Source organism: Stegostoma tigrinum, chromosome 1 (assembly GCF_030684315.1).
Source record: "Stegostoma tigrinum isolate sSteTig4 chromosome 1, sSteTig4.hap1, whole genome shotgun sequence".
In the NCBI taxonomy this organism is placed as follows: domain Eukaryota; kingdom Metazoa; phylum Chordata; class Chondrichthyes; order Orectolobiformes; family Stegostomatidae; genus Stegostoma; species Stegostoma tigrinum.
In genome coordinates, this window is record NC_081354.1 from 116,929,413 (window position 1) to 116,941,809 (window position 12,397).

Consider the following 12,397-nt stretch of genomic DNA (forward strand, 5'->3'; position numbering starts at 1 on the left):
TGGAAAATAAAATTAATCTCACTAATGGTGCCCATAACCTATCAACAATGGTCAGTTAAAAACAGATTTGGATCACTAATTTCCTTCATGGTATGAAATATGCCATCTTTATTCATTTGTCCTTTTTTATGTGGTTCCAGATCCATAGCAATGTGATCATCTGTTAACTGCCTTTGAAATGGCATGATAAGCCATTCAGATTAGAGGGCAATTCAAGATGGAGCAAGAAATGTTGACGTTACCAGCAATGTTTAGATTCCATGAGAAAATGTGGGGGTGGTGGCGGGGGGGAGAAACCCTGTCATCATACATACATGCATGCATGCCTGGATCATTAACATGACACGCTATTTGTCTATGAAAACTCATAGCTGGTTCAGTAGTTTCCTCACGGCTGTTAATCAGGAGCAGAAACCCCGATTTATATTTACTATTCTAATATAGAGGCACAGAGGCTTTCCATAAGGTCTTAGTTACTTTCTGAACAAGATCACCCATTTTAGCCTGAGACCTTGACCTGCCCTGGTCCATGTGTCTAAACTAAGAATTCACAAGACCATAAGACATAGGAGTAGAAGTAAGGCCATTCGGACCATCGAGTCCACTCCACCATTTAATCTGCTAGACCATATTGTGTATTTCTGAATGTACTGCTCATACATTCTCTATAATAGATTCCTGCGTTTTCCATGTGACAGTTTTAAACTGACCGAATATATGTGTGATTTAATTCATCCTGTTGTGATCTTCCTATATTAGGTAACGAACTTGTTTAATAACATTAAAAGAAATCAAAATACCCAAGACCAGTGAATAGAAAAATAAATTAATGTTGCATATATTCATTGTTTAGAATTTAATTATATCTAACTGTCTTTAAATCGTTTTATTTCCCAGAATTGTTGGTTATGTCTCACCAAGGGATTAGCTGCCTTAGTACAAACATGTGCATGTTAATTCACGTAAATTGTACCTTAAGTAAAAATTGGAAAACAAACCGTGAATCTGCAATCTGATACTCCTCGCAGAAAGTGGTATTGTAAGGGAAGGCACAGGTGTGCAATCTGAGATTTTTTTACTTATTGATCTTAACAAACACAAAAAAAATCATGGAATGCATTCCTTGTGAATTCTGCTGCCCACCAGGACTGTTGTATTGTGAAATTAGCCTTAGAATAGATTTCTTTTGTCAACCTCTTGTTGTGTATCTCACCTTTTAACTAGACTCTCACAAACTAATTTAATTTCTTTTCTTTTCTACCCTTGCTGCCTTTTCTGTCTTCGACTGTTTCTGGCTGTGTAAGGTGACAAACAAGCTACAGAAATGTTCTGTATCTTTCAAATGGCTTGTGACCTGAACTGTACAGCAGAAGGTATCTGCTGCCATCTCATAATTATTCTTTGGTACTATGTTATAAGATCTATTCATTACATTTAGCAATGAAAATTACGAATGTTGCAACATAACTAAGCAAAAAATGTTCCCTGAGCAACTTGTGTTCCTATTAGAAAGTTTAGCAAGTTAAATCGTTTATATTGTCCATGATGTCGTATGCTATAGTTTTTACGTTAAACACTATTGTTCTCTTTTGCTCAGTCTGTGTATGGATCTGTCTATATATTATGGAAAACCTTGTCTCTGTGCACACTATCTGTAATTTTATCTTTAATTTCATTGTTCATTATATTTGGAATCTGTGTCTATAAAATCTTTCTTACATCTCAGTTGTGTACAGTTGCACCCACTCATGAAAAGGGGCAATTACAGCACACTTGCATAGACTTACAGTAAAAGTGTGTAGAGGAACATCTACTGGAAATGTACATATCAAAGCAGAACGTAAAACTTTAAAGTGAAGACGGGTATGTCTGCATGCCATGGTCCTGGTTGATGATCATATAAACATAAGACCTGGGAGCACAAGTAGGCCCTTTGAATCTGTTCTGCAATTCAATGCAATTATGGCTATCTGATTGGGGATTGTGAAGTTACACTTATCCTTGAATATCATTCAACCCCTTACCTAACAAGAACTAAATTATCTGTTTTAAAATTATTCAATGATTGTGTTTCCACCATATTTTGAGGAAAAGAGTTCATGTCCCTGTGTGTTAAAACATTTTGCTCTGCTTTAAATGGTCAAGCCTTGATTATTAAACATTAACCCCTAATTCAAAATTTCCTCATAAGAGGACGCATTCTTTCCACACCTACCATGTCAGGGCCCCTCACAATATTGTATGTTTAGCCAAGTCGCCTCTTACTCTTCTAAAGTCCAGTCGATATAAGTTTCGCCTGTCCAATCTTTCCTCCTATGAGAATTATCTCAATCCACTTAAAGCAAAATACTGCAGATGCTGGAGATCGGAAATAAAAAGTGAGAATCCTGGGGAACCTTAAGGTGGAGAGAGAGAGTTCATGTTTTAAATCCAGTGTGATTCCTATTTTTCATACTGGACTCAAAATATTAACTCTGCTTCTTTCTCTCATTCTGAATTTTGATATTATAAATCTCCTCGAAACTGCTTTCCAATCCATTTACATCCTTACATAAGGAGATCGATACTGTGCACAGTACAGCAGATTCAGTGTCAGCACAGCCTGTATAACTGAAGTCTAACTTCCCTACTTTCATATTCAGTTTACTGCCAGTGAATGATAACGTTGCATTAGCCTTCTTTGCTTTTCTCACAAACTAATCTTTTGCGCTTCATGCAGGAGGACACCCAGATTCCACTGCATTTTGGAGCTTGATTTTCATCATTTAGATAATGATTCTTTCATATTTTTCCTGTTAAAATGAACATTTTTGCACATTATACTCCATTTCTCTCATTTTTGCACGTTCATCTTTATCAATCTAGGATAAAAGTTCTGTTATAGTTTCTTTAATTGTTCTAGCACATCCCTTGTTAAGATTACTGGCCTGTATTTTCTTTCTTTCTATCTCCTTTTGTATAAAGGAGTTATGTTTCCTGACCTCCAAGATACTAAGACCCTCCCCAGTTAAGGGAGTTCTGGAAAAATAAAACCGTTGAATCACTATATCACCAACTGCTTGCTAGGACAAAGTCCATCAGAACCCAAGACTCTTTATGCCTATGATTTGTCAGTCTTCAGCTCCAACAATTTACTCAATACTACACTGGGGAGGCGATGGTATTATCGTTGGACTGTTGGCCTAGAGACCCGGATAACATTCTGGGGACCTGGGTTTGAATCCTGTCACGGCAGATGGTGGAATTTGAATTCAGTAAAAATATCTGGAATTAAGAATCTAATAATGACCTTGAATCCATTGCTATTTGTCAGAAAAACCTATCTGGTTCTGTAATGCCCTTTAAGGAAAAAAACTGCCATCCTTACCCGATCTGGCGTAAATGTGAATCCAGACACATAGGGATGGGCAATAAAAGCTGCCTCGCAAGCAATGCCCTCATCCTATTAATAAATAAAGAAAAAAAAAATTACTCTGGTATTGTTATCTTCTTGATTTCTTTCCATCCAATATTTCCTGTGTTGTCGCTGCTCCTGGAATGTTGTTTGTGTTCCCCAAAGTGAAGAGTGATGCAAAATACCTGTTACGATCATCTGCCATTTCCTTATTTTTCACTATTAATTCTAGTGTCTTAGTTTTTATAGGACCGATGCTCAGTTTAACTTTATATAAATATTTAAACAAACTTTTGCTATCTACTTTATATTTCTGGCTAGCTGTATCTCATACTCTTTTTGTTCTCCTTTTGTTTTGGTTTCTGTGTGCTGTTTTCTTTTGTATTCTGCCCAATCTTCTGACCTGCCACCCATTTTAGCACTATTATGTTTTTCTTTTTAGTTTAATATTCTGTAACATTTCTAGTTCACCACAGATGACACGATTTTTCTCATGCGTTGGAATGTATCCATTTGATGTTTCAAAAATATCCCCTTCAGTGTCTACCACTGTATCTCCTTTGATATATCCTTTAACCTAATTGATTTGTTAATTCATTTTTTCTCAGTGCTACTTTCATGTCCTCATAATTCCTTGTGTTTAATTCTTAAAAATGATCAGTTTATTAATCCTTCAACACTTGTCTGTTCTCCAGTGAGAGAAAGGTGAGAAGGTTGGAATCAAAATAAAACAAGCCAGCGTTTTTATCTGAAACAGTGACAAATTTGGTAATGAGTTGCAGTTTGTTTCCTTTCTCTGTCAATTCAGATTTCATTCAGTTCCACATATATGCAATGTTTTATGTTCAAAATAATTACCAAACACAATAAATTTTGTTTAAGGTGTTTAATTGTGAGGTGATGCATTTTCATGAGAAGAACAGTGAAAGATAATAGAAGGTATTGGGTATAGTTCCAAGTAGGATGTGGAAGCAGATGGACGTGTGTGTGTGTGTGCGTGTGCATAGTTCATTGAAACTGGCAAGACAGATGCAGAGAATAGTATCTAAAGCATACAGTATCATTAACTTTTTTAAAAGGGGCACAGAGTACAAGAACAAAGAGGTTTAGATCTCAACTAGAATATCGTATACAGCTCTGGGCATCATATTATTGGAAGAATGTGAATGTTTTGGACAGAATACGGAACTGGCTTACCAGAATGGTTCTCGGGATGTGGAACTTCAGTTATGAAGATAGCTGGAAGAAGTTGAGTCCGTTCTCACTGGAGAGAAGGTCGCTGAGATCTAATCAAGGTTTCCAAAATTGTCACTGTGTTGGATAGAGTAGTTGGGGGAGAAATTGCTCCCATTTGTCAAAGAAGCAAGAACAATAAGGCATAGATTCAGTGATGTGCAGACGAAGCAAAGGTGAAATGAAGAAAACTGTCGCTCGATGAGTACTTATGGAACTGAACCCGGAAGCATGGTGTTCAACTGAGGCTTTCAAGGGGGCATTGGATATTATTTAGGTAACATAAGATACAAGGGTATGGGGAAAGGACAAGAGCTTAATACTAGATGATGATACCCACTTAACCCACTGGTGCAGCAATGAAGAGCCGAATGGCCTCATTCTGTGCTGTAAAACTTCTGTGGTATTGGATTGATCGGATATTTTAAGCTTTTTAATTCAGTTTAGAGTTTACGTTTTAATACCACTGAAGCAATTAAAGTTGGCCTACTCTTTGGTTTCAGCATTTAATTAGATACTCGGACTGCCATATCTCCATGACCTCTAAAAGTGAAGTTATTGATCAATCCACAAACTGAATTTGTTTTGATTTACTGAAGATCTTAATGGTAGTTTTGATTTTCACCATAACATAAGACAATTTTGAATTAAACCAATTTCCACTAATAAAGCCATCAAAAAAATTAGCGGTAACGTGATTGGGAACTTGTAGCAGTATATTTTGGAGCACTGCACAATCTGTTTTTTATAACTTCATCTTCTAAAATAGACTACCTTATGCTAGAGTCAGGTTACATAGTCAATATCTTGTTGTCTAAATGCTATCTGCCAATGATTGAAATAATCACCTACCTGTTTTGTTTTTAAGAGTGGATGGTAGAAAATATTTCTAGTGAAAACTAGAGTAATAAAAATTATCGAATTCTGGTTCATTATGATTTGGAATTATTGTCTTGAGTTGTCTTAAAAACAGAGTGTTAGGTAGTAGCCAGTCTTGAAAATTAATTAAAGGGCAAAGTATTTATTTGTAGTCTCATCAACATTTACTAAAATATTTTGGCCAGTATTGACATTGGAAAGGTTAGAATTAACTTATTCAGCATAACGCAACATGCCAAAGTTTTCTATGGTTTAATACTAATTCCTTTGAGGATTTGGAACTTCCACTGATGATTCCTGCCCACCCAAAGCCAAGGGGTTTGTAACGAACTGCAATTAATAACTAACAGCAATGTTTTAAATTTATAAAGAAAGCTATCTTCCTATTCCTATTAATTGAATGTAGTCCAGTGAACCCCATTAGCAAAATGTACAAACTAATTTGCAAAATACCATTTATTTTATGCCAGACCTTGAGTTGAAATGCTTGGGGGTGATCCAGCTCAGGTCTTTTAAAGTGATAAAAGAATTTAAAAAGGTGGATAAAAAGAACTATCTTCTTTCTGGTGAGGGGATACAACAGAAGCCATAATGTAAATGTGAAAACTAAACATTTTTCTCCAAAAATGAAGTCTCTGCCCAATCAATCTGGCTCAGATGACATTTTTAAGGTTTTGATTGACATTTTTATTAAGTGTGAGAATTGAGGGATGTGGAGCATGAACATTTTGATTGATCCAACCCTCAACACCAATCATGATGTTATTGAATAGTGGAACAGACCAAGTGAGCGCAATAAAACTCTGATTTGATGTTACACATCAATTCCTTAGGAATGCTAGTGTATTAATATGCATACCTTAGCTAGAAAGTTCCTTCACTTTATTAAGAATAGGTCTTCAAATATATTTTGCTGTAGGAATTCCACTGTGGGAAGCATGAGTTTTTTTCACATTTTAACAGGCCTGAAACAGTTGGCTCCTAATGAGCAGCTGTTGCATGAATATTTTCTGATTTAGTTCAGAATTGATTTTACACTGAGTTTCTGTCAGTGATGTTGAATATTTAGTTTCGTGGATAGCTTGCAAAAATCTGCAAATGCTCTCTAAAATCATAAAAGAATGGTCAAAGATATAAAATTACATGTTGATGCAAATGATACAAGGAAAATTAACTTAAAAGATGAATGAAACCCCTATTTTGAACCTGTTTCAAGTTTTTTTTTATAGTTTGTGAATATGACTGGAAAATTACACTTCAGTACATTAAACATCTTTGGAACCACCTCGCTTATACTAGATGTTCTCAAGTTGTAATTCATGAATCATACATCTCATCTCAACAATTAACGTTTAAGCTACGTGTGCCAACACTAGGCATATGTATACATATGTAAACACATAGAATGCAAGTACCCATTTTGATGTGCGCCAACTTTTTTGTCAGTTTTGTCGAAACAACTGAATTCCTGGTATAAACAGCTATTTATTATTCACGCAGCAATTGAAATCGTTAATGTCTAGAATACGTTGCAGCTTGATATTTTATGGTAACATGAGGTTGATTCATCAATTGCTTTTTCTGCCTTTTTGATAGCTGTGGTAAAGATTTTACTGGAAGAGAATCGTCTGTCCCAAAAGCCTGTAACTGAGCTCGACATTTTGCTCAGAATGGTGATTGTGTGATATGGAGGCAGTTTTTGTAGTGTGTCTGCGTTTGTTGCACAGAATTTCCAATGGTGAATCAGTATTTTGTAAGATAGATGAATAGGTACGTTCTATCATAGTTAATAAATTGACTTTGTTAATGGATTGTTGTTAGATTTTCTCCAAATAATTTTGAAAAATACATTTCCAAACTCTGGTAAGATTAATATGAGTTTGATTTTTTATTTAAAAAAAATAGTTATTTAATTTTGTTTTTATGAGAATGAAAATCAGGAAGACTATTTGGTTTTTTTAATTAATAAATTTCAAAATATGCTGACTTTCCTCATTCTCTTTGGACCACTTGATAATATTTATTAAGAATTGTTGACAAGAAATGGATACCAAACACATTTATTTCCTCTGTGTAATTGCTGTTGATGTATTGTGAGCAGTCTTATTGCAGTTTGTGTAGTGTAGTGAGTTCGAGAATTTGGACCCAGCAAAGATAAATTGTGAATGTTGTTTGAGGTCGGCATGCTGTGTGACTTGGAGGGGTCTATATTGAAATAGCAGCCTTTCAATTCACCTGTTGCCCTTGCTGTACTTGGTGGTAGAGATTGTGGGCTTTGGGATATGGATAAATGAGTGAGCAAACGATTGGCAAGTGGTGTGTAATGTGGGAAAGTGTGTACTTGTCCTCTTTGGCAGGAACAATAGAAAAGCAGAGTCACAGTTATATGACAGAAGCTGGAGAATTTTGTGGTCCTTGAAAATGCATCACAAAAGTCAGCGTGGTGGTATAGCAAGTAATTAATACAAATTGGACATTGACAGAAGATAGGAGGATGGGCAGATAGTGTTGGAAAAAGTGGGAGGCTGCAGAAGGATAGGCTAGGACAGTGGGCAAAGAAGTAGCAGATGGAATACACTGCGGGAAGGAGTGAGGCTAGGCACTTTGGTTGGAAGAATAGAGGCACAGAGTATTTTATAATTGGGGAAAGTCTTGGGGAAATCTGAAGCAGAAAGGGACTCCGGAGTCCTAGTTCAGGATTCTCTAAATGGTAACATGCAGATTCAGTTGGCAATTGGTTAAGCAAACGCAATGTTAGCATTCATTGAAGACCACTAGAATACAAGAGTAGAGATGTACTGCTGAGGCACTGAGGCTATGTACGGCTCTGGGCAGACTACATTTGGAATATTGTGAGCACTTTTGGGCCTGATATCTAAGGGAAGATGTGCTGGTGTTGGACTGAGTCCTGAGGATGTTTCTGGGATTGATCACAGGGATGTAGGGCTCGTCAAATGAAGAGCAGTAGCGGACCCTGGGCCTGTACTCAGTGGAGTTTAGCAGCATTGCGGGACGTGGGGTGGTGGGAGTCTGATTGAATACTGGGTGGCCTGGATAGAATGGAAATGGAGAAAATGTTTCCATGTGTAGCAGAGACTAAGACCCAAGGACACTGTCTCACACTGAAGGGACAAACCTTTAGAACTGAGATGAGGAGGAATTTCTTCAGCTGGGGCATGGTTAATCTGTAGAACTCATTGCTGCAGAAGGCTGTGAGGCTAAGTTATTGAGATTTATTCACTCATGAGACATAGGCATCATTGGCTGGCCAGCATTTATTGTCCATTGCTAGGTGCCCCAAAGAATACGGTGGTGAGCTGTCATCTTGAGTCGCTACAGTGCGCATGCTGTAGGTTTCGTGTGTCATAGAATCCCCACAGTGTGGAAACAGGCCATTTGGCCCAGCAAGTCCATCACCGACTCTCTGAAGTGCATCCCACCCAGACTCACCCCCCACCCTCATCCCTGGATTTCCATTGGATAATCCACTTAATTTGTACATCCCTGGACAGTGTGGGCAATTTAGCAAAGTCAACCCACCTAATCTGTATGTCTTTGGACTGTGGAGGGGCACCAGAGCAACTGGATGAAACCCACACAGATGTGTGAAGAATGTGCAAATTCCACACAGCCACTTGAGGCTAGAATTGAACCCGGGCCCCAGTCACTGTGAAACAACAAAGCTAATCACTAAGTCACTGTGGCGCCATTAATATTGGCTGACCCATAATGACTTATGTTTCTGACACAGTGACGGTGATGGAACGGTTATATATTTCTAAGTCAGGATGGTAAATGGCTTTGATGGGAACTTGCAGGTGGTGGTGTTCCCACGTATCTGCTGTCCTTGTCCTTTTAGATGGAAGTGGTTGTGGGTTTGGAAGGTGCTGTCTGAGGATCTTTGGTGAATTTCTGCAGCGCATCTTGTAGATAGTACTTACTGCTGCTACATGTGTCAGTGCTGGAGGGAGTGGATGCCTGTGGATATGGTTCTTACCAAGCAGGCTGCTTTCTCTTGGATAGTGTCAAACTTCTTGAGTGTTGTTGGAGCTGCATTAATCCAGGCAAGTGGGGAGTATTCCAACACATTCCTGACTTGTGACGACAGGTTTTGGTGAGTCAGGATATGTTACTTGCTGGAATATTCGTAGCGTCTAACCTTCTTTTGTAGCCAATATGTTTAAGTGGCAAGCCCAGTTGAGTTTCTAATCAATGGTAGCCCACAGGCCCTAGGATGTTGATATTGGGGGATTCAGTGATGGCAACATCATTGAATGTCACAGAGCGATAGGTTCTTGATTGATAAGGAGATTAAGGTTTAATGGGAGAAGGCAGGTGAATGAGTTTGAGCAACGTATCAGCCATGACCGAGTGACAGACGTGACTAGATGGTCCAAATGGCCAATTTTTCTCATACTTTAAGGTTTTATGGCAAGTGGAATTGTATGTGAAAGTAGGGAAATCTTGCTCCCCTGTACAAGAATTTAGCAAAGCCACAGCTTTGATCACCTTAATGAGGGAATACTTGTATTGGAGGCAGTTCACAGAAAAGATTAACTGGATTGGGATGAAGGAGTTGGGGAAAGAAAAGTTTTAAGCTGATTTTGACGTGCTGACTGTTAGCTGGAAGATTAAGTACATCTTACTGAAAAAATATCAAGGGTTGGATAGGATAGATGTTGAGAGAATGCTTTGCTTCATAGTCTCAACTTTTGGAGCAGTTTCAAAATAAGGGGCATCCTATTTAAGGTGGAATTAAAGGGGCATTAGAAGATTTTCTGCCCTATATCCACCCCAGTGAGCTCTAGAGAGACTGGTCACCGAATATATGCTCCATCGACTTGCACAGATATTCTGTTGACAAGGGAGTAGAGTGTAATGCAGGGCAGGCCAAAAAGTAGAATTAAGACCACCTCAAATCAGCCTTGGTCTTATTGACAGGGTGAGGCTGTCTCGAGTACCAAATAGCCTACTACTACATCTAGTTCCTCTGAAAGCAGAGAGCCTTAATTACCTTGATTATTGTGATTTGAGAAATCATTAATACTGTGAATTAAAAATATTTCTATTATAAACATACATGCATATAAAAGTAGGAAAGGGACTGCTAATAGACAAAAAAAAGTACTTCCAGGAAACATTTAAAAAACGTCAAATCTAATGTGCACGTGCCTTCCAGGGTTATCAACCGATGCTGCCAGTTCTGTCTAACGCCTCTCTCAATGCTAAAGCCTATCTATTCCCATTCCCTTCTGTCACTGCTGATAATTAAACTGTCAATGACCAACCTCTCAACGGCTGTAGTCCAATCAGAAACTCTATTTTTACCTTGTAATGTGGTAGTAAGCTATAATTACTGTCTTTTTCACAAAACGAAATGTAGTTCTGAGCCTGTTGAACCACTGTTTAATCAAAACATCGTCCATTTCGCCAGAAGTCCTTTTTCCATTTTTAAAAAAAAGCTTTTATTTTTCCTGTTGAAGCCACATTCTATAAGGGTTCAACACTCCTCGTATATTTTTGCATGTCCAGTGAAGCAAGATCATTTCTTTTATTCACATGTAACCTGATAGCTGAACGGAATCTGTTTCTTTTTGTTATATTTACCTTTCCATTTTCTTAAAACCAGGTGGCAACTATGACAGCCGATTTGATGTGGACAAAGGTAGTGGAACCATCATTGTTGCGAGACCACTTGATGCAGAACAGAAATCAAATTACAACATGACAGTGGAAGCAACAGATGGAACAATGTCCATCCGCACTCAGGTAATTGAATTCCTGTCAAAGGATTTAGATTCAGGGGAAACAGTTGGCCTCAGTTTTTTTCTCCATGCTGTCAGCATTGCAAAACACAAATTTCATTTTGAAGTTATTAGTTTATAATCTTGTAAAATCTTCAGTGTTGAGCTGCTTTCTGGTGGAAAATTAATCTTGTTCCCTGTTTATCAAAGCTGTTCACTCAGGTGGTTTTAAAATTATTGATGGTATGTAATTTCTCATCTGTTTTGGGGCAGTTTGCAGTTTTAAATGTTGCCTGTAATTTGAAAGCCTTCGTTGAGCTTGATTTTAAAAAAAAAACTGCCTTTTTTTCGTAAAAAAATGTACACTGATTATGTGCTGAGTTGCGCGAAGTATTTTGTTTTTATGTGGACTGAGCATAGTCTGGAGTTAGTGGAAATACTACGTTGAAAGAAAAAAAAATCACTGAAGTTCCAAGTAATTGCTTGCTTGTGTGATGAGACCGTGGAAAAAGTCACGTGGTCTGCTTTAAATGAAAAATCACATAAAATAACTTGGAAAATACAAGATCAAAATTTAGAAATGGAACTGGAAATATTTATGATAAGCAATTACAACAGTACCAAATAGAATTCAGCTTCAACTCCAGCACTGCAACTTTTGATAGTTATTTCTGAAATAATAGTCAGTAGAAACGGTAACATCAGTAGACTAAAAGGTTGTTGCTGTATGTTGATAATTAATTACAAAGATTATGCTCTCACTCTCAGTTGCTGTCTCCCCAGTCCTTCTCCCACCTTTACAACCCCTCCCCCGCACACATGCGCGTGCTTTCTCACTCTCTCATGCTCTTTCTCACACTCTCTCTTCTCTCTCCCCTCTCTCCCACCTCTGAAACTATCCTGTCGCCAGAGGTAACTGGGATCAAGCTAAATGAAAGACATGGCTTCCAAAAGTGGTATCATTGAAGTACATCCACGAGGAATTAGAGCCAAAGGAACAGAGTTAGCAGAAATTGTCAGACTTCATAGAGTAACAACAATACTGTTGTGGAAATGGGGCTAGTGAAAGGCTTAAAGTACAAGGGGTGAGAGTTTTAAAACTAGAAACAATGGGAAGTAAGGCCGTAAGATTTTGGTTTTGGAGCCA

General features: G+C 37.8%; 1 protein-coding gene across 6 annotated transcripts in view; it reads left to right on the forward strand.

The window, feature by feature from the left end:
- The window catches only part of fat1a (FAT atypical cadherin 1a), a 185,085-nt gene that overhangs the window by 95,179 nt on the left and 77,509 nt on the right, over positions 1–12,397 (forward strand). For 5 of the 6 annotated variants that reach the window (XM_059648069.1, XM_059648056.1, XM_059648062.1 and 2 more), the window contains exon 7: positions 11,136–11,275. In XM_059648069.1, coding sequence (XP_059504052.1) covers positions 11,136–11,275 — 140 coding nt within the window. Of the gene's footprint in view, positions 1–1,304; positions 1,374–11,135; positions 11,276–12,397 lie in introns of all 6 variants that reach the window. The other variant, XM_059648075.1, reaches the window with a different exon arrangement.